Genomic DNA, 21345 nt, shown 5'->3' with positions numbered 1-21345 from the left:
TGCCCAGCCCTGCTGGTAGCAGAAGGAAGCCTCACCCAGCCCTGCCCTGATGAGCGTCTACCCGGAATGAGCTCACTGCCTTGGTATGAGTGGGAGGGCTGGGAAGGCAATCAGCATCCTGGGGTGTACCCCATCCTCAGCTGGGGCTCCTGGATGAATTCAGGGCAGCCCCTGTGTGTGGGGAGAAAGGAGGGGATTAGCCGCGTCCATCACTGCAGCGTGCCCAGCCCTATAGCGTGTGTGAGGGAGGGGGCAGGGGGTTGTGTGTACACCGGAGGGCTGGCGGGCTCATAGGGACCATTGGCTGTTTAAAGGGCTCGGGTGTGCCCAGGGGTCTGGGTGAGGCGCCCCGAGCATCTGACATAAGCAGTGATTAATTTATGCCAGGGGTGAGAGCCCCAGCACCTCTAGGCTTGGCAGTTCATAGTCCCGGCAATCTGGGCTCACCTGAGCCCTGGCACCACTTTCAAACTGAGCACTGGACATAAGGGATTGTGCAGGCACGTGTGTGTGTGTGTGTGGTGGGCGTGTCACCGGTTGGCTGTACTCTAGGATGGGGCTGAGTGTGTAGCGGGGTGGGTGTTTATTTCCAGGGTGAGTGTAACGTTTGGTGTGTCTGGGGAGATGGGTGGGTTGTGTGTCAGTGCTCGGGGGGAGGCGTGTTAAGGGGAGGGTGTCTGTGTGTAAGGCGGGGTTGTGTGTCAGGACTGGATGTCTGTTATGTGAAGCTCTGTGTGTGTGTGTGTGTGAGTGATTGGTGCGGAGGGGGAGGGGGCTCAACCCCCCAAACATAGTGGGAAATCCCATCTCTGGGATCTGCCCCCGCCAGAGCGCCCAGGGTCCCTCTCTCACCCTCGCCCGGCTCGTCAGCCTGACAAAGGCTCCTGGAACGGAGCCGGCGCTGGAAGGGGGGCGCAGCCCCCAGCTCTGACCCCGGGGGTCACTGGGGGGACACGCACAGGAAACTCCCCATCCTGCAGGAATTCGGAGCTTTCCTGCCCTTATAAGGCTATTTTAACTCCCCTCCAATCAGCGGGAGGAGGCGGTGCCCTGCCCGGAGCGAGGCCAGGGAGTCTCCTGTAAACGCCGCGGCCCCGGGACCTGGCCCAGTGGAGCCCCCGGAGCGCAGCATGAGCACCACGCAGTTCAACAAGGGCCCGTCCTACGGCTTGTCCGCGGAGGTCAAGAGCAGGGTGAGGCTGGCGGCTCGCCAGGAAAGTTTGGAAGGGGCTGTGATGTGCTTGGGAGCGGGGACCCTGTGCGCCCTGGGGAGCTCCCCTGTGCGCTCTGGGTGCTGCCCGGTGCGCCCTGGGGTGCTGGCGAGAGCTAGACTGTCCAGTTCCAAATTCTCCCAGCTGTGTCCTTGGCGCGCAGCCAGCGCCCTGGCCCGTCTCAGTCCCAGCTGCTGGCCCTGGGGAAATCTGCCTCCAATCTCCTCTGCCGCCCTCCTTTGCTCAGCCCTGGCTGGGACCTCTCCTTCTGGGCTCTGCAGCGGCTTCTGGGGATAGAGAAGGCCCGCACCTCCCTCTGCCCCCAAAGTTAGAGGGGACCAGGAGGGCTCCCTGCCACTGGTCCCATAAGCCTGTTCCAGGCTGCATCTGGCAGAACTTTTTCCTGGGCTGCTCCGGCTCCCTGGGCCCTTCCAAGTGTGTTTGGGGCAAGGCCAGATTGTGTCCTGGTGCGGTTCCATGCACTCTCAGCACCGCCCAGAACCTCACCTGGCCTTGTGCAATGGACGGTGCTTAATATGTGCCGGGCACCGCTGCGTTTGCCGCATCAGTTATGAACGCAAAAAATTACTTGTGCCTTGGCAGCTTTCTCCCTGCAAATTAAGCCCTTCTAATGGGGTCTATAAAGTAGCTTTGAGGGGGTGTGGCGGGGGGGGGGGGAGTCAAATGTATCTCCGCATCCAGTTGCCCTGAGTTTTGGGGGAGCGTGGTGCCCATCTCCACAAAGGGAGGGTGGTGGGAATGTGGGAGGAAGCAGCTGGGCGTAGCCTGCTCCTCTCAAGCTGAGCTGGGTAGGCAGGGGGCATCGCCTTACATTCCTCTGTTTGCCACAACAAATCTGAGAGCATCGTTTCCTCCTCGCCGTCTGGTCCTGACCCAAGAGCCGTGTTACTTAGCTCAATAGCTTAGCCCTGGTCGGCTTATTAAGCGCATTGTAGCTTTAAACTCCTCTCCCCCTTCGTTACTGCTAACACCTGAACTCAGGCCCATTCAGTCTGTCTTGCTTTTTGCTACTCTTAGACCAAGTTAAAACCGGTCACTTTCACTTTTGTTTCTAGTCAGTTTCCCGCTCAGCTTCTCTGTCCCAGGGTTGCAAAGTTTGGCTTCTAAACTGAGTAAGGAAACCCTGAAATGCGAACTCTCGCTTGCCGTTTACCCTCCCCCCCTTACAAAATTTACATTTCTGGGCCTGAACTGATCCTCTCTCTGAACTGAGAGTGGTCTCAGCTGGTTCTGTAGCTGGCTGGGATGCTGATAGCCCTGGGGGAATACAGGTTAACTCCAGATTTTGGGTAAACATGGTTAAATCCTGCCTCTTGTTAGGAGAAATGTACAAGAGCACAGATTAAACCCTCTGAGAAGGGAGGCTATTAGGCAAGGGCGTGCAGGTGTGGGCAGAAAACAAGCCATGGGGCTGTAGCCTGATGGAAAGTCTCTTTCTAGAATAGCCAACTCCTCTCAGGGGAAGGTGTGGGGACAAAGCTGTTTAGACTGTATGGTGCAGCTTCTTGGCTCCCAGTTTGCGTCGTCCTAATTCTTAAACCTATCATTTACAGATTGGATTGGTCCTGTTCTGAGTGTAATTAAAATAAATACTAGGTGTGATCCAGGGAAGGCTTTTTAATTCTTATTACACCTTACTCTGTTCCAGCAGATTTTCTTATCCCTGACTCGACCCAGCTCCCTATTTCATGGCAATTTGGCCTCCATTTCTCAGTGTGTTGCTATAATCCCTGAGAAACGCAACTGACCTAAATAATGATGTAATAAACTAAGTGTCTAGGGCCTGGCTTTGCTCAGATGCTACCTGTAACTTCCAGAAGTGTTTCAGGAGGCCTTACCCTGCAGATAACTTTGTGCTGGGGAAAAGGATCCTCCCTTTCCCAAGCTAAATTGCCAATGAAGGGAACGTGGGCTAGTGGTTAGAGCATGGCTCTGGGAGTGGGGATTCCTGGCTTCTGTTCCCTGCTGTGATGCTGACTCAAGGCATAGCCTTGGACTGGTGTCACCCCATGCCTCTCTTTCTTCTGGAAAACGGGGACAGCACTGGGCCACCTCTCAAAGTCTAAACTAAATGTTTGTGGAGCACTGGGAGATCGGTGGCTGGTGGGTGTTGGCATCTTACCTATCTTGTCCCCTGCCTATGGCAGGGACAGTCCTATCTGCACAAAGTCTACTACTGGGGGTCCTTGACTGAGGTTCTGAATTGCTGCTGTCATAAAATAAAGCTGTTTATGCAACTTCTGAGCTGGCCTATGGTGGAACGGGGAACTGCTGGCCCATTACAACATGCAGCAGCGAGCCTTTGCTGGGAGCGGCTGCCGGGCACTGTCCTGGTTCAAGGTGATGTCAGGGAAATCTCCCACTGGTGCATGTATAGATAGGCTGCCGGTAGCATTATGTAGCTGTGTCATCCAGACTGGTTCTTATGGGGGTTAGATTGTGCTGGGACTAACCCACAAAACTAGTGCTTCCCGTTGGTGAGGCTGTTGAGAGTCTGATTTCACTCCAACGTGCAGCCACCAGAGCTGCCTTCTACAAAGTGTGAACTTCTGGTATCTTCAGATCCAGTTCAGATTGATTCTGTCACTTGATACCCCCTCTGGCTCAGGAAGGGCTCCTGTGGGCAGGGCACAGGTTGAAAAGGGTTGGGATCTTTCCCTTCTCGGTCTGTTCCTGCTGCAGTTGCAATGTGGCACGTTTCCTCTGCACCCATCCTCTGAGACCAGCTTGCTCAGTTGGCTAATGTGACATTGCCGAGGGCTCTCTGGGAGCAGGTTCCCACATACAGATCTGCAATACAGTAATGCCAGAGGCTCCAGTTACAACTGCATTGCGCTAGGTGCTGTACTGCAGGTGCCTCTTCTCTCTGCAGCCTTCCACTGTCTCTGCTTGGAAACACGTCTAGCGAAACCTTATGGCCCAATCGTGAAGTGTTATTGCACGAGATGGAGTCAATACTATGGCTGAACACTAAGTAACCTGCAAATGTTGGCACAACGTGGGTGTCCTCTCTAAACAGCTGAGTGAGGGTTTGCGTTTTTTATAGCCAATGGGACAGGCTGGCATTGAGCAACGCTTAATTCTTGTCCACCATTTGACCTGTTTTATAACCTCCATAAAAGCCGTATAAATAACTGCAGCTGATGTGTAGCACCAAAATCTGGAAGAGAACCAGCCATAAGGCTCTGCTCTAACCCGGAAGAGCGATCAGACGCATGCCAGCTTAAACCAATTTTAACTCAGCCCTTTGTCTAGGCAGCACAGCCCAAGGGACATGCAGTTTCTGCTCTAGGTTGCTTAAGGGGGCGATGCTATAAAGGGAGGGAAGGGAAACTCCAGAACCCAGTGGAAAAGGTGTGTTTGACATATCCACCTTCCCCGGTTTGTACTGGCAGCAGTAACCCTGTTGTTTTTAACCCAGACACTGCAGCAGTGCCTAGGCCTTGCCGACGCTGAAAAGAGGCACTGATTTAACTAGATCAAAGTCGGTGGTGCCAGCCCCTAAATGCAGAGACACTTGACCCTGTTTAATCCTTGCTTAGTTCAGTTCAGTCCAGTCAGCTACACCTCAAGGGAGTTGGCGCACACAGTAGTTTGATATTCAGGATTTGCACCAAGGATTTTGTTCTAGTTAAATCAGCACAACTTTTCTAAGGGGAGAAATCCTTGGAGAATGGAATCTGTGGAATTTGCTTTTGGGGCCAGCTTGTCTGTCTGTCTCCTCTCTTCCTCCCCCGCCCCCCAAATTATCTCCCTCTGTCCCTGGGTCAAATCAATCCGTCACCTAACCACATTCACAGCAGAGTCTAGGGGAAAGAATTCAGACTTTGCAGCATGAACTGCAGAATGCTGACATGCTCCCTCCCCCAGAAATCAGAACCATTCCCCTGGCCATGCAAGCTGGTGCAGAAACTGCTTGGGGAGGTGATAATGTTGGCGTGAGAGGGGAACATGTAATGTGTGTCCCTCTCCATGGGAAGCTTTCTCTTGTTGGGATGGGTTGTTAACGCCAATGTGAATTGATCTCTCTTGCCTTCTGAGGGTCCTATCCAAATTGTTAACCTTGCTCACTTTGGATTCTGCAGTTAGGGGGTTGGGTGATCAAGATCTTGCCTGTTCTGTGTGTCAGTGCCTGAAATTGATAGATCAGTGGGAGAAGGGAGCTTTCTAAAGGACTATAGAGGCGGCCTTTAAAGCTCCTACTGGATCAGGGCCCTGTTGTGCAAACCGTCCTTGCCCCAGGGAGCTTAGAGTGTGATAAATACTTTGGGGGAGGGGCAACAGCACAAGGGAATAGTGTCGGCTCTGGTAGGTCTGTAGTAGCGAAACAGCAGCTGGCGCTACCCATGGGGCTGGGATGGCAGATGAAACCCAGACCAGCGCGATCCCGGAGCTGAAGCCAGGATTCGATGTTCTCGTTTGCCATGTGTGCATGTGCAGTCATGCTGGAGAGGCTAGTTGCTCTGGCTTATTTAAACCTTTATGCTTCGGGGCACAGCCCAGCTATTAACTGATGGGCATTAGGTAGTAACTTCCTTCCACTTGGGGGCTGCCTGTCTGTCTGAAGCAGCTGGTGCTGGGTGAGAAGGATCCCAGCCTGGTCCTGTATGTTATCTTGTGTTCTGATTTGCCCTGGATCCCTGTGAAATCCAGCAAACATGTTCAGATTCCTCCATCAGGCGAGCTCCCATCCAGAGGCCAGTGCAAGGCCCTGGATCTTGAGTGGGTTTGGGTGTGGCTCATTTCTACATGCCAGAGTAGCTGCACCAAGTGCCAGAGTGGAGAGAAGGAAGGGTGCAGGGCTGTGGATTAGTGCTAGATTCTCCTGTGCCATTGGGGCTAGGATCTCCAGTGCCTCTTGTATGTGTTGAGCAAGGGCCCTCCCCTTGCACTGCTGCCGTCAACAGGTCTCCCCTTCCCCCTAACGCCCCAGTCCCCTTCATGCGTTGCAAAAGGGAATGAAGAAAGCTGTTGTGAAACCAGAGCTGAGCATTTCACAGCAGGGTGTTGAGCAGCCCTGCTCCTGGGCTGGGCAGCTAGTGACCTCACGATAGTGCAATGCTCTGAATCCAGTGGGGGTTTGGAGTCTCCATGGACTTCTCCAGATCCTAAACTCTCCCTTTTTCCTCATGGGTGCTGCTTCCCGGCTGTAGTGCGCTGTCAGTCTGCAGCTGATCGAACGCGTTCATACCCTTCTATCCAAAGTACCCTCTGGCAGAGTGCGTTATTTCCCCCACTTTATAAGCAGGGAAACTGAGGCAGGGGTGAAGTGACTTGCCCAAGAGTCGCAGTTCTCAGAGCTGAGACTGGGAGTGAGATTCTCCTGCTGTATGCTTGGGCTGCCAGAGGGCTCTCTGGTGGTCTGGAGCCAGACTCCCAGGAGAGCTCTGCTCTCCTCATGAGGTTTATGGCCCCCATGTGGACAGAGCCAAGCTCTCTTGGACCTGGGCCCATTGTGGGTGTGACTGTCTCTGGCTAATCTGCCCTCTGCATCTCCATCACTGAGCTTGCCTCCTTGTGGGTAGGGAGCCTCGTCCCATGCCAAGTCCTCGGTATGGAGAGATGGGAGTATGGATGAGCTGGGCTGTGTGGCTGCCTCTGCTGGAAACCACATGCCAAAGGCTGTGAGTTGGGCCCTACCAAACTTGTGGCCATGAAAAACCTGTCACGGGCTGTGAAATCTGGTCTTTTGTGTGATTTTTACCCTAGGGTGCAGATTTCACGGGGGAGACCAGCGTTTCTCAAATGGGGTTCCTGACCTGAAAGGGAATTGCAGGGTGGAAATACCATGACCCCCCTTACTTCTGCGCTGCCTTCAGAGCTGGGCTGCTGAAGCTGTTGGCCAGGCACCCAGCTGTGAAGGTAGCATCTCGCCAGCAGCAGCACAGATGTAAGGGTGGCAATACTATCCATGGTACCCTTACTTCTGCGCTGCTGCTGGCGGTGGCTCTGCCTTCCGAGCTGGATGGATGGATAGTGGCTCTGCTTTCAGAGCTGGGCTCCCGGCCAGCAGCCGCTGCTCTCCAGCTGCCCAGCTCTGATGGCAGCAGCACAGAAGTAAGGGTAGCAGTACTGCAAACCCCCCTCCCCATGACGTTGCAACCCTCCCAGAACTCCTTTTTGGGTCAGACCCCTATAATTACAAGACTGTGAAATTTCAGATTTAAATAGCTTAAAATTATGAAATTTACCATTTTTTAAATCCTATGACGGTGACATTGGTAGGGCCCAACTGTGAGCTTGGAGCACTCAGAGCATAGAACAATCTCTCAGCTCGTCAAGGGTTTTGCTCCTGTCCATGCTGGAAGACTCTGTAGTTATTGAACTTGTTGTGCTCTTAAGGAGCTGGGCTAAGATGCCTGTTCCTGCCCAAGATAAGCTGAGGCTGATCTCGCCGCCCCCCCTTGCTATCTCTACCTTTGCAGACTACTGGGGTTTGTTGAACGTGGAAGTCTAATTGTTTTGAGCTGGACTGAAATGTAATGTTTAAGCTGTGTACTTTCAGAGCACGGCTGACAAGCAGTCAGCTCTGGGGTGGAGGACTGCAAGCTGCTCCCAAAGCCAGAGGAGGGGAACTTTCTCCAAGGAGACTGTCAAGTCCAGGGGACCTTTTCTCCCGGGCAGAGGGGACACTCTGCTTTCCATGGCTGGGAGACACCCATGTACTAAACTGCATCATACTAGTCTTGTACCTTGGAAGGGCTGAATTGATCTTGCTGGAATTTGACCCTGTAGTGTCAGGGAACTGACTGGCCCTGTAAGTATCTAATGTGACACAGTAGTTTAATATCACTTACCCACTAGTGGCTGGTTTATCTAAAAAGGTAAGGGCCTACTACTGCTGCCATCTAGTAGAGCTGCACCCCTAGCTGAAGAGGTAGAGGCCCATGTTTCTGGTGCCAAAGGTTCTAGGTTTAATGACTCCACTAAGTGGAGGGTGGCTATTCTTAGCCCTCTACTAACAAGCAGCCTTCTTCCTTCCTGATGCTATGCAGGCTTAAACACTGCTCCAGAGCAGCCAGCAGCTCCTCCAGCATCTGCCTTTGACAGGTGCTCCTGGGCGTGAGCCCTTAACAGAGGCTGCTTAGTAGCAGCTGGGAGAGGCCGTCTGACATGCTGACGACTCTCCTCTGGCAGCAGGGACCTGCTGTCTCCTTCACTACTTCTTTAAAGCTGCTTGTCCCCCAATCAGCAGCGAAGGGCCTGCAGCCTTGATTTAAACAAGGCACTTTGCATTCTTGGTATATTCGTGGTGACCAAGGAATCTGCCAGGGACGCATTCCTGGAATGCTGGGAGAGGAAGTCTGGTCCTGACCCCATGGGCACTGGCTTGGGCTGCAGTGCTGAGGCCTCTGAGCTCTTGTTCTGTCCAGCTCCAGGACTCCCCTTCAAGGATGTCAAGGGTTTCTGCTCCTGTGGGAGGCAGGTGTTAGAGATTTGGGGCGGGGGTGTGTGCGTGCGCATGCGCGCTGGGACCTGGGTGAAGAGGGCAGAATCTTGCCCGGCTTCCCATTGGCTTCTCATACCAGTGCACCAAGATCCCAGTTCATCTATAGCAGTGGTGGCACTTCAGGAGAAATTCTGGGGTCAGGGGAGTAAGATGTGTGATTATATTATAAACCTGCAAAGTCAGGGAGGACTGGAAGCTACAGACATATAAAAAAAATTCAGGGCAAGGCAAGATATTGCTGGGGGGGAGGGGGGACAACTGCCCCATTGCCCCATAGCAAATGACACCCTGATCTGTAGGCTCAGGTTTTATTGCCAGTGGCCTTGGGCCAGAAGCAAATGAGGATTGAGACTGTAGGAGCCTCTTAGCTCTGTGGCACCATGGCAGGCAGATACAGCCGGCCTCTCGCACGCTGATGTGGGGTGAACTTAATCCACAGCATTGAAGGTCACCTGTGGAAGAGAGTGCACTGGGGCACTCTCCTTGCTGCTTCAAAAAGGCCTGAGAAGTTCCCTCTTAAAATCATGTTGTTTTGCTGGGTCTTTTCCCGTACGAAGTCCGGTCTTGCTGTGGGCTGCAGCACTTTTCATAGAATCTCAGGGTTGGAAGGGACTTCAGGAGGTATCTAGTTCAACCCCCTGCTCAAAGCAGGACCAATCCTCAGACAGATTTTTTTTACCCCAGTTCCCTAAATAGCCCCCTCCAGGATTGAACTCGGCACCCTGGATTTAGCAGGCCAATGCTCAGAGGGCCCAAGTCTTTAACAAAGAGCACCCTTCTCCCCAGCAGGGGCAGTCACTTGAGCTAAACGAGCCTTACAGATTAACGAGAATTTAAAACATGCCTGCCCACCCCAGCTGTGTTGTTCCTCCACCACCTCTGTGCCAGTTCTCCAGCCGTTCAGGCTCCTGAAGAGACAGGACCTGAATTTCTACTGTTAAAATCAAACAAGCTGGAAAACTAGTTGGCTTTTTTTGTTTTTAAACAAAACTTTTCCAGACCTTCTGCTTCACCAAGGAAAAGGCTGAAGTGCAGTTGCTTTATCTCCCCCTTCTAGGAGATTAAGATGCATCTATACTGAGCGGTGAGTTGTGCTGCCTCACACAGGATGTCAATCACGCCAGCAGCCCGGTGTCTTAACCGCAACACCTCCTACCTCGCTAGCTTCTGTCTTGTAATGATCACTCTGTGCTTTATATAGCCTGCTTTGTCTGCCACCTTCCAGGGCAGGGAACGGCAGGGTCAGTCGTGTCTCTGTGATGGGGAAGGAAGGACAAGCCAAGAAGTGCAGCAGGGGATTTTGGCAGACTGCAATTGGCCAGCCTGGGATTTGGGCAGGAGGAGTGGAACATTCTGCCCCCCCTTTCCCCCTCCCCGAAGCAACAGGTGATCTCTAGTGACCTCGTTGTCAGAGGCTGCACCATTTCTTGGCTGGTAGCTAGGTGGGGAAGAGTGTGACATGATGCTGTTGCACTTGACCCAAGCTTCCAAGAACGTCCAGCGGGAACCAGCCCAGAGCCGTCTTTGCTGGGTTCACTCTCGTGCGATCTTAGACCAGCCTCTTCCTCGTGTGTCAAAACCCAGCAAAACAAGGAAGTTGTTAAACTCGCCATACATGTAAATGCTGCTGGGTGTCTGCTGGCTCTGCCCCAGCTGGCTGCTGAGGGACCGTCAGGGCGTGTACACTGCAGCAGAGGCTGCTGGTCTCTTCATGGCTGAGCTCCTCCATGGTCAGGCTTTCCGGTGCATCAGGAAGTGGTGGCTGACCAAGTATCTTGGTGCCATCCAGATGGCCCCTTCCTGATGCTGTGCCCTCTGGTCTCCAGCCCGCTTGGCTTCAGCCCATTGGGCTTCTAGGGGAGTCTAGCGGCAAAATGCCTGGCAGTGATTTGGGGTTTTGTTTTCTCTTGCCACCATTAAGGCTCCCTCTGGGGAGCTGTGTCCTGACAAGTCTTACCAGCGGCCATGCTAACGGGACACTGACCTGCACTGATGATGGTCTCCTTCCTGCCCCCGCATTGGCCTGTGCCTTTCATGGGGGCCTGCTGCTAGCACACCTGGGTAGAGGGAAGCGGGGCCCCTCTTCGCTAGCTAGGCTGCTACAAAGGGGTTGTGGGGTCAAAGGAAACCCAGTACTTGCCAGTGCCAGCCAGCATGGTGTGGGGGTGCTGGTGCCAGGCTGAGGAACGCCTCTTGGCCAGCTTCCCATTGGTGCACACGCTGGGCAGTGCCAAGGTACCAAGGTATTGATTCTGCACTGACCAGCCCTGGGCACGAAGGGGATGGGTGAGAATCTGGGTGTGAGTGGGCATGACTGGGGCAGACATGTACCCTGTTTATATGGGCACTGCTGGGGAGCAGACTAGAGGACCACTGAAACAGGGGTGCAACCTGAGGCTGCTTTAGCCTGCACTGGGGGACTGCATTAGCTTTGCATGCTAACACCCCCCGCCCCCACCACACATGCACCTCTTCCTGTGAGGAGCTACACATCTGGCTCAGACCAGGTGGTCCTGGTATTCTTTCAGCTTTCCCAGAGGTCTCTGATCATGGAGTCTGTCTTGTTTCCCATAGTTATGTCTCCTTGCAGCCCTTACTGAAATGTGCTGCTTGCTCTGTAGATCTGTGCAACCCATGTGCAGCGAGAGGGTATGTGGCCTTGTGGCTGCGCTCCCTTGGAAGTGGGCAGTGGGAGGAGGGGTGGCTAGCCCGGGGATCCAGCGAGGAGCTGCCTGACTCTTCCATTCTCTGCTCTCCTCCCAGCTTGCCCAGAAGTATGATCCCCAGAAGGAGGCTGAACTGAGGATATGGATCGAGAGCATCACCGGGAAGGAGATTGGCCCTGATTTCCAGCTGGGGCTGAAGGATGGAGTGATCCTCTGCGAGTGAGTCTGGGAGGGGGCTGGTTGGAGGGCTCTGGGGGATCCTGGGTCTGCATTGAGCAGGGAGCTGATGGAACAGCAGGCTGTGAGCACTGACCTCCCCTTGCCATCCAGGGGAAGAGCTCCACTTTCTTCCATCTTGCTGGCTAGTTGCACCCATTCTGCATCAAGGGCCCCAGCCGGAGCTGCAGACCGGCTTGGAGGGTTAAAGCCAGCGGTGTCGCTTCAGGAAAATGTTGGGAGGTGCAAAGTCGTGTCACCGTTCAGGGCCTGGTGCAGCATATTCTAGCCTGCAGAGTCAGAGCGGGAGGGAAGTGGAAGATACAGTGGCATGTAGAGCTGTGAAAAGCCTGGGTGGGGGGTTAACTGGCCCTCAGCAAGTGATAACCAGCACTTAAATCACCAGTTTAGCCCTGCCTCAGTGATTGCCTGCGATGTCTCTGCAAAGGTCCCAAGCTTGGCGCTAAGACTCTCAGTCTCGACCTAGGACGCAGAGGCGTTGGCCGGACTAGGGCCAGGCAAGTGCTTGTGCTGTGTGATTGGCTGCCAAATGCAGTGGCAGAAGGTCCTGCTCCTGGCTGAGAGACATAGGCACCGACTCTGTGCATGCTCCGGGACCGGAGCACTCACGGAAATAAATTGGTGAGTGCTGAGCACCCACCAGCAGCTCCCCGTTGGCCCACCCAGCCACTCCAAGTCGCTTCCGCCGTTAGTGTGCTGCTTCTCCTCCCTCCTGGCCCTTGTGCCTGACACAGCTGATTCGCGAGGGAGGGGAGAGGAGGGGGAATGCTGCGTGCTGGGGGAAGAGGCGGGGCCGGGGTGGGGATTTGGGGAAGGGATCCAGTAGGGGCAGGGAGAAGACAGAGTTAGAGGATGAGGTTTGGGGATGGGGTGGAGTCAGGGCAGGGAAAGCGGCACGGGCACCCACCGGCACCGGAGAAAGTTAGCGCTGCTGCTGTGAGATGTTACTTAGCGGAAGTGCCAAGGGGCTTCTGGAGCTCATTTAAAAGGGAATTGACTTGAGGGGTGTTGGAGCCCCTGGCTTGGGTATGGGGGGGAAGGGGGATGGAGGAGCAGGTTCACATCTGGAGTAACCCTAAGCACATGCTGGTAATTCAGTAAGTGCCGGAGACCCAGGGGTCATGAATAGTGAATACTTTGCCTTCTTCTAGCATCTCTCCAAGGATCTCTGAAAGCAGATCATAGAGATTCATAATAGTCTGGGCAGCTGCAAATAGCAGGAGAGGAGAGGCCGATTCCAGGAAAGCATCTGAAAGATGGGAATGTTCCAGGGTTCAGATCTGCCTCTGCAAAGAAATGCAGCAGAGCCTAGCCATTCCCAAGGCCTGGAGCGAGAGGGACTGTTTCAGGACCTCTCCTGAAGCAGCCTTTGTTGGTTAGCAGACAGGGAGCCAGAGGGGAGAATGGCTGATGGCCTTGAATGACTCTGTCTTGGTTCTGTGATTTGGGGGTAGGTGGAATCTGAGATCCTGGTAACAGTCTTGTTGCTGAAAGTGGCTGTAGTTCAGAACAGAGGGAGAAAATATGTAACAAGGATATTGCGTTAGTCTCTAACCACACGTGCCAGGAAATACAGGGCTGTGCATCTCTCGGTGCCTGTGATGCTCCTGCTGTGTGTAGATGAAGCTAGAGCTGACTTCTCTCCGGGGGACTGATATGTCAGGAACATGATGATCCCGCTGGGGGAAAGCCAGGTAGAAATGACCTTCCCAGAGCCATGTAGGGGGATCTTGCATTTTTGCCATTCCAAACTCCCTTACCACGTTATAATGCTGATGGTGTTCACATGGCTGCTTTCCTACACCAGGACAGCCCGGCCAGGAGCTGCTCTAGGGACCAGAACGTTCACGCTTCCTTAAGTGCAGGTTTAAATCTTAACCTTGAATGAATACAGCCTTGTGTCCTGCGTGTGTCCGGCACCTAGAACAATGGCCCATGCCAGGGACACCGAGCCACTCCCATAATACTTGTCTAGCCTGGATCTCAGAGACTTGGATTTTTAATATTGCATCTGCTGTGGCTCTGCAGTGTAGACACAGCCCATGTTGGCATCGCTGTACCGGTAGAGCCTGCTAGTGTAGATGCAGTATACGCCACGAGGAGGTGTCCTTCTGGGGGACAAGCATCACCGTTCTGAACAGTGTTTGCCTCTGTTGCCGTCCGTTGGGGTTTCGTCACTATCACAATCATTGGGGGTGCAGTGGCTTTTCCACACTGCTGGCTGATGTGGCTGCACAGGGGTAAGTTTTGTGCAGCCCAAGCCTGAGACAGTGTCTCCTAGTGGCCTGAGACTGAGGAGGCCTGGATTCCGTTCCTGGTTCTACCACTGACTTGCTGGGTGACCTGGGGCAAGTTGCTTTTTCTCTGCCTTCATTTCACAGATAGGGAATGATCCTGCCCCCCTCTTGTGAAATGCTTAGAGAAGTTCTGTATGAGAGTCGAGGGATGAGCGTTTCTTCTGCTAACTGTTTAGCTTTGTGGACGTCCTTATCTCTGACGGGTGCTTGTTTAAAAGGAGCCGAACCTCCTAAGACAAGCATGTGCAACTCCACTGTGGCTGGAAATGTGCTTCCACACTGGGTGGTTGGCGTCCGCTCTTATGGCTCTTTCTTGCTCTCTCCAGGCTCATGAACAAGCTGCAGCCAGGCTCAGTGAGGAAGATCAACCGCTCGGCTCAGGCCTGGCACCAGGTACGTGCTGGGCTGCTCCTTTTACAGCGAGGGTGGCCTGGCTGATTGCTTGCCTGGGAGCGACTTCTCAAATGCTGCCTTGTGGGTTCCTTCCCTGGCCCCGTTTTGGCTGTGGCCTGTGTCTTTATCTGGCTCTTCTCCTCACCAGCTGGAGAACCTCTCCAACTTCATAAAGGCCATGGTTCAGTACGGCATGAACCCCGTTGACCTCTTTGAAGCCAATGACCTCTTCGAGAGCGGGAACATGACCCAGGTGCAGGTGTGCCTGCTGGCTCTGGCAGGCATGGTGAGTACCGCTGTGAGGCTGATTTGTCATTGCTCTGGTCATCTCGGCTGATGCACAGGGACTGCGAAAGGCACCCTCCCCCATCCGTGGTATACCCTTGGTATGGTGGCCTGTCATATGGAGGTGGGGGCAGAGACCAGCACCCTGGTGATTCTGTGCCCCTGCAAAGCTCTGTGGGGGCTGTTGAAGCAGGAACATGAGTCAGGTTAAGTCTCGGGGTTGCCTTAGCCTTTGCCAGCTGCTTTCCCTCTGACCCTGCACTGGCATCCATCCCATATGGCCTGTGGGCAGGAGTGGTCATTCCTTCTCCTAGCCCACCCAGCTCCCATGGGTTTGGGGTGAGGGTGGCTGGGGGGGATGGGTCTCAAGAGCCCTAGGCTGCCAAAGGAAGTGGCTACACTGAGGCCTTCTGACAGTAGAGGTGCAGCTCTTCCCTCCTCCAAAATGTCCTGGCTTTAAAGCTGAAGTGAGGCTCAGACTTTCCCGGGAGGCTCTTCTCTGGGGGGTGGGAAGAACTGATCTTGCCCCAGCACACAGAGCCAGCGGCAGCCGGGAGCCCTTCCACCGAGCTCGGAGGGCGGGGGAGGAGGAAGCAGCTCTGTTAACAAACTTGGGAAGCCTCCGTTCTCAAAAGCAGCCGGGCCTGTGGGAGGGCTGTAAAGGGAAGGAGCGGCTTGGGGCTGGAGCTGTCGCTCTTGGCCTGAACCGTGAGGCGCCAGGTCTCTGAGGTGTGTGCTCATTGCCCTGCTGGGCTGCGCTGGCTAGCGAGAGGCATTGCCTTGTGGTGTCTGGATTTTATATCCTGCATGGATGAAGGATAAAGCTAGTAGAAAGTAGGTCAGTGGCTGTCTTAGGATTGACACACAAGGCTCCCCTGACAAAGATGAAGGTGTTGGCTCCAGTGTCCTGGCCAAGTTCTCCTTTGGGTATCTCCTTTTAAATTACTACACAAGCCCCTGAAGACTCATTAATGCAGCATCTAGCGCACGTGCACTGGAAGTCACCGTGTCTGGCCTGCAGAGGTCACATCTGACTCCTGGACGTAAAGGCCAGGCAGGACCACATCTCATCTGACCTCCTGCATGTTGCAGGCCACAGAACCTCTCCCACCAATTCCTGTAATTGGCATTAACCTCTGGCTGAGTTACTGAAGTCCTCAACTGTTGATTTAAAGACCTCCGGTTAGAGAGTCCCCCATTTACTCTAGTTCACACCAGCAAGTGACCCAGGCCCCACGCTGCAGAAGACTTCAGATGCTGGCGTCCTTGTGCTCTGTCCAAGCTGTCTCTGCACCACTTGCAAATCTGTCACGTTCCACCCCATAAAGAGCTGCATTTCTGTGGTGGATAAAGGATCTGCACTTTGTGGGTATAGCTTGTAGAACTTTAAAATACCTCGTACCCTGTCAAAGGTGCTGTGGGGGAAATGAACAAATAGCCATCTCTGTATGGGGTATAAAACCTCATGCATTAGGGCTTAAATCAATCTCTAGCTGTTAGGATGAGACTTTCATGGGTGGGAGGTTATCCCTTAACTGCAGAATTTCTTGCACCTTCCTGTGAGGCATCTCATGCTGGCTGCTGCCTGAGCAGGGATACTGAGCTAGATGGAGCAGGGATACTGAGCTAGATGGACCAGGGGGCTGATCCAGCCTGGCAGTTTCTGGGTTGGATTCTGTATGTTGACTGATGATGATCATGCAACACTAGGTTGTAGTATCCTCTTCTATGCAGGAACAGAACTCGGTGGTTCTAATATGCCGGCCCCCACTCCCCTTCTTTCTGCTGCAGGCAAAGACCAAAGGGATACAAAGTGACGTGGACATCGGGGTGAAATACTCAGAGAAACAACAGAGGAACTTTGACGATGCAAAAATGAAGGCCGGCCAGTGTGTCATCGGGCTTCAGGTGAGCTGGGCAGGGGTGGGCTAGACAGGGCCATGGGGTGGGAAGGCAAGTCTCATGAAATGCTGTTACCCCTTTAACACCTGAATTCTCTGCCACTGCATACGGCTGATGGGCAAGAGACTGGAAGCTCTCCTGTTACACAAGCTGGATGTGAAACATCCCAGCACAGAGTAGAACTGCCTCATGCCCTTCATCTCATGACTGGTCTCCTGGCCTTGTTGGCGTATCGAACAGGTTCTCTGGTCTGAAGGGCAGCATTACCGACTCCCTCCTCCCAACCAACAGAGGTTTGGGACCTGGAGAGTTGCCCTTGCAGGGAATTGGGGATGGGAAGTTGTGGCTCTGCAGACGTGAAATCCATTGGAAAGCCTGCAGTTGGAGGTGGGGCTAGAATCCTCGCCCTGGGGAATCTTTGTACTTACCCCTCTGAATAGAGGCCGTCTTTGAGCCACGAGAAGTTGTGCTTAGTATGGGAGTGGGGAGAGGAGGCTTAGCCAGGTCGTGTTGTCTTGTTTGAGGCGAGGGGGAACCTGCTTTATACTCAATTGAGGTGTAAGCTTAGTTCTCCATGTGACTCTGCCCACAGATGGGCACAAACAAGTGTGCAAGCCAGTCTGGCATGACGGCCTATGGCACCAGGAGACACCTCTATGATCCCAAAAACCAGATCCTGGCCCCTATGGACCATTCCACCATCAGCCTTCAGATGGGCACCAACAAGTGCGCTAGCCAGGTAAGCAGGTAGTTGTGGACCTGGTGAACTGTCTGTGGGGAGGTAAAAGGGGCCAGTTGAGTGACTGGAGTTTCTTCAGGACAACATCTGTGGCTAAGGGTGGAAGAAGGTAGATTCCTGACTGGACAGCTGGGTTAAATCTAGAAAAGCTCCAGAGGTGCCTACTTGATGTAATTGGTGCCTCCTCAGACTGCTGGAGAGCTGGTCTTGTGGTTTGGGCACTGGACCGGTACGTGGATTTGGATTCCTGGCCCTGCCATAGACTCCCTGTATGACCTTGCCCAAGTTCCTTAATCGCTTTGTCTGTTTCCCCACCTGTAAAACAGAAGCTGTACACTCCCTCCCGCCCCCCTTTGCCATGTGGTCTAGGTAGATCAGCTATTTGGGTAGGGTCTTGCTATGTCCTGTAGCGCCTTGTGAAGTGGGGGCCCAATCCCCAATGGGGGTTTCCAGCTGCCACTGTTACCACAAATCTGGTCTCTCAGGTGGGCATGACGGCTCCTGGCACGAGGAGACATATCTACGACACCAAAATGGGCACCGAGAAGTGCGACAACACCTCCATGTCCCTCCAGATGGGCTCCAACCAGGGAGCCAATCAGAGCGGTCAGATCTTTGGCCTGGGCCGACAGATCTACGATCCCAAGTACTGTCCCCAGGGCAACGCCGGTGACGTGGCCAATGCAGTGTACGACCAGAGCACGGACCCACCGGAGTACCACTACTACCGAGAAGAAGAGGGCTACTGAGCCCTAGGTCCTGCTTGGCCACAAGGCCACATCCCCAGGCCAGCTCGTGTGCAGATCTCTGTTGCCGGCAACACTCCAGTATCTATAGCCTCTTTCTGTAACTTTTTTAAACAAATCTTTTTTTCTGAGCAAAGACAAAAATCCCCTGATCTTAAAGGAGAGAGTTGGTGGCTTCTTAAAATCCTCTCACCTTTTGGGGTGTAGCCTGTTGCTCGCAACTTGCAGAATGCGAACAAGGCAGGCCTTTAATTGCTGATGGAGTCCACTTCTAGTCATGCAGGGAGACACGTACCAGCAAAACACTGGGGCTACGTGTGTTTCTTGGGGAAGGGAACGGAGTGGGGAACTTGCTCTCAAATGGGATGCAACCTTCTAGCACTGCAGTCCTCTGCATTGCAAGAATGCTGCTTTATTCTTCATGCTCTGATGTGATTCTTGTGACGCTGTCGCAGTTCTAGCAGCATAGGTGTCGATGGCATCAAACACCCCAGGCTGTCCCAAATGACTCCTGATTACGCTAGTGAGGTCACGAAATCTCAAAGGGAATAATTACAGGTGGATTCTCCCACATTGGCTCTGGTAAAGCCTTTGCCAGCTCTTCCTGCTTCTGGAGATCTCGCTCAAAGGGCCAAGGAATTCTTTTTTAGGTGCCTTTCTATGATGCCAAAAGTGAAGCTCTAAAAGGCTCATGCTCTTTTAATGTGTATATACTTTTAAAGTGAGGCAAGGACAGTAACGTACCTTGGCGACATCCTAGGGACCAAGTGTTTAACTTAATATCTAAAATACTCTTATGTTCTGGCTCCTTCTCTCTCCTCTCCCCTCTGCCTCCCTCCTTGGAAGAGAAGAGGGAAAGAAGAATCTTATTACCTGATCCTGTAGTTGATAGTGCTCAGGCAGACAGTTCTGCATCGGCACAGCCAGCTGTGGGATGCTGGGCTGTGTAGCCATTGCACGGTTGCTAGGACAGTGGATCCTTACAAATGTTACATGGTTTTGTATGTTTGGCTCCACCTTGGTTTAAACCATCAGGAAATTTTATTTTATTTTTTTTTTTCTTTCAAGTTGCATTTGTATGTGGCCTCCTGATCAGTGTGTCAGCTTGGGCATTCCTCAGCCATCCTATGACCTGTAGGGGCAGGGAACAACACTGTGCTGCTGGTAAATGACAAGTCCTTAAGAACTGGATGGAATCTTGGCCACAGCTGTGTCTGAGGTCAGAGACTTCCTTCTGCATGTGGATAACCTAAATACTGCACAGTCCAACCCAGGTGCTACTGTCCTTGTAAAGGTAGCTTAGAACTTATTTTCTGAATAAAATGTGAAACTGTAATATTTGAATATAGGCAATAAAAGCTTTCAGATAAGACTTGCGCTGTTGTGACTTTAAAAAATAAAGTATATTAAAAAATAGGTCTGGCTCCATTGCAAAAAATACAGAATTACTTGTTTCTTGCTTCGCACTGTCGCTGGTTATAGGCTGGGATGGGTCTCAGATTCCAAAGGCAGTGTATTCTCCCTCCCCTTCCCCCCCCCCCCCACAGTATTGAAATAAGACATTCATTTTGGTCACTGGCTGCCTCTCAGTAGCTTTCTTAAGACTCAAATATTTTAAGTTTTGTTTTTTTTCCCCTCCTATTGGAGACTACGGATCTGTTCTATTCTGACACTTCAAATTAGAATAGATCCCTTACTGGATGGTATCTTTAAGGGAACGCCTGTATTGGGAAGAGGTGTTTTGTGTGTGTTTTCCCCCCCCCACCCCCACCGTTGGTCAGTTTGCATTCCATTTCTCATGGTCAACTAAACCTGATGCTGGAAGATAACTTAACCCAACACCTGCAGCTCAGTTATACACCTCAACTCATGGGAATTCCTTAACTCAACACAATCTTAGGTGGGAATCTGGTTTGAGCGTTGGCCTGCTAAACCCAGGGTTGTGAGCTCAATCCTTGAGGAGGTGATTTGGGGATTGGTCCTGCTTTGAGCAGAGGGTTGGACTAGATGATCTCTTGAGGTCCCTTCCAATCCTAATATTTTATGATCTTGCTAGGCTGGGCTGAATCACCTTCTCTCTCCCATCCAGAGCTTTCCCTGCTATTGTCTCAGTAGGTGGTGCTGTTCCCTTGGTGCTGAAGATGTCTAGAAATAAAATGCTCTTCACCTAACCCGGAAGCCAATTTCTTCAGCCCTGTGAATCAAAGTGAAGACTCACTGTCCAAACTGAAATGCCAAAAGCAACCAGCACAAACAGTGATCTGTAAACTCAGTAGTGCCAACTCCCAAGTACTCGAACTAGGAGTCTGGCCTCAACATCAGATATTTTACTGAATCTCAGGTTTTTTTATTTGCTTTTGTGGTTTGAGCTTGTGGGGAGTTTTTTTTATGTTTAAATCTACAGCCATGAGATTAGAAACGCCTGAAAAGGAAAAGTGATACTCTCATATGTAACTGGCTGCCTCTAAGAGCTGGAGCTCCAAGAGACTTTAAATCTTGCAAGTCTGGCAATAAAGTCACAATGTGGGCATGCAGGAATTGGGTTTTTTAAATTCCTTCTGGAAGATAATGATGTATAATAATGCCCTTCTTAAACAGTTGGGTTCCACATTTGAGGTGGTTCTGTAGCTCATTGGTTGAGGTTTGGTGAACCGATTCAGGTGGAGAGTTTGTCTAACAGGCGTGGCTATGTGATTGGTCGGCATTACTCATGGGAAAACCATGGGGCCCATCATAGCCCTTGTATTGTTGGCCTACAGCTATATTGTCCTTATAATAAACAACTTTATTCAAAGTAATCAACGGATCCTTTTCTACAAGAAGTGGTGAAAGGCTGCTTGGTTTTGCTGTCCAAAGTAACGGAGGTACATGTGAGCAGCAGCCTTCAGCCCTGCTTCTGCCCTGCATTTTGCACAGTCCCTGGCCAGAGCTGGTGTGAAATGCTACCCCATCAGAAAAGTGACATTAGTTATGTACGTCAGAATCAATCTTTAGAGTAATAGGAGATCGGGCTCCTGAGAGGTGAGATTGGCACAGGTCTCAGAATAAAGCAGTATACCTTTAAACAGGCTCTGTGTACATGTGGAGGACTCGCCCCCTGTTCCCGTACATCACTTCTAGAACTAAAAGCATAGATAAACTGCAGTTAGTTTTAATCTGAAATGAGTTAGGGGGTGTGTGTGTGTGTGATAGAGATCCTTGCACTGATTTCTACCCTCATTGCTTCCTGTAGCAGTTGTGCCTCGGCTTGCAAGACAGCTTATACTTGCAGTAGAAAGTCCTGTGCTTTCAGTAACTGGCTTGCTGTAGTAGAGGAGGAGGGTTTTTTTGTGAGTAGAAGCCTCTAGCATGGGGGCCTGTGAAAGCCCTACAACTGCCAAACTCCCCAGGCACTGGTG

At 52.4% G+C, this 21345-nt stretch overlaps 1 protein-coding gene across 1 annotated transcript; it reads left to right on the top strand.

Moving 5' to 3' along the window:
* Positions 1-1069: 1069 nt before the first annotated feature.
* Positions 1070-19319, top strand: CNN2 (calponin 2). Its single transcript, XM_032787011.2, has 7 exons — positions 1070-1193; positions 11446-11567; positions 14209-14275; positions 14424-14561; positions 16352-16468; positions 17055-17201; positions 17687-19319. The coding sequence occupies exons 1-7, from the start codon at positions 1131-1133 to the stop codon at positions 17948-17950; spliced, it is 918 nt and encodes a 305-aa protein (XP_032642902.1). The 5' UTR covers positions 1070-1130; the 3' UTR covers positions 17951-19319.
* Positions 19320-21345: the final 2026 nt, after the last annotated feature.

Source organism: Chelonoidis abingdonii, chromosome 11 (assembly GCF_003597395.2).
Source record: "Chelonoidis abingdonii isolate Lonesome George chromosome 11, CheloAbing_2.0, whole genome shotgun sequence".
NCBI classification, from domain to species: domain Eukaryota; kingdom Metazoa; phylum Chordata; order Testudines; family Testudinidae; genus Chelonoidis; species Chelonoidis abingdonii.
The sequence above is the reverse complement of the archived record's forward strand: the minus strand, read 5'-3'. Positions and strand labels throughout refer to the sequence as shown.

What these genes read in the sequence shown, in the direction of transcription:
- CNN2 (XM_032787011.2), top strand. Translation starts at nt 1,131, where the DNA reads ATGAGCACCACGCAGTTCAACAAGGGCCCGTCCTACGGCTTGTCCGCG. An exon ending in CCGCGGAGGTCAAGAGCAGG is followed by an intron (nt 1,194 to 11,445) that starts GTGAGGCTGGCG and finishes CTCTCCTCCCAG; the next exon opens with CTTGCCCAGAAGTATGATCC. An exon ending in TGCTGGCTCTGGCAGGCATG is followed by an intron (nt 14,562 to 16,351) that starts GTGAGTACCGCT and finishes TTTCTGCTGCAG; the next exon opens with GCAAAGACCAAAGGGATACA.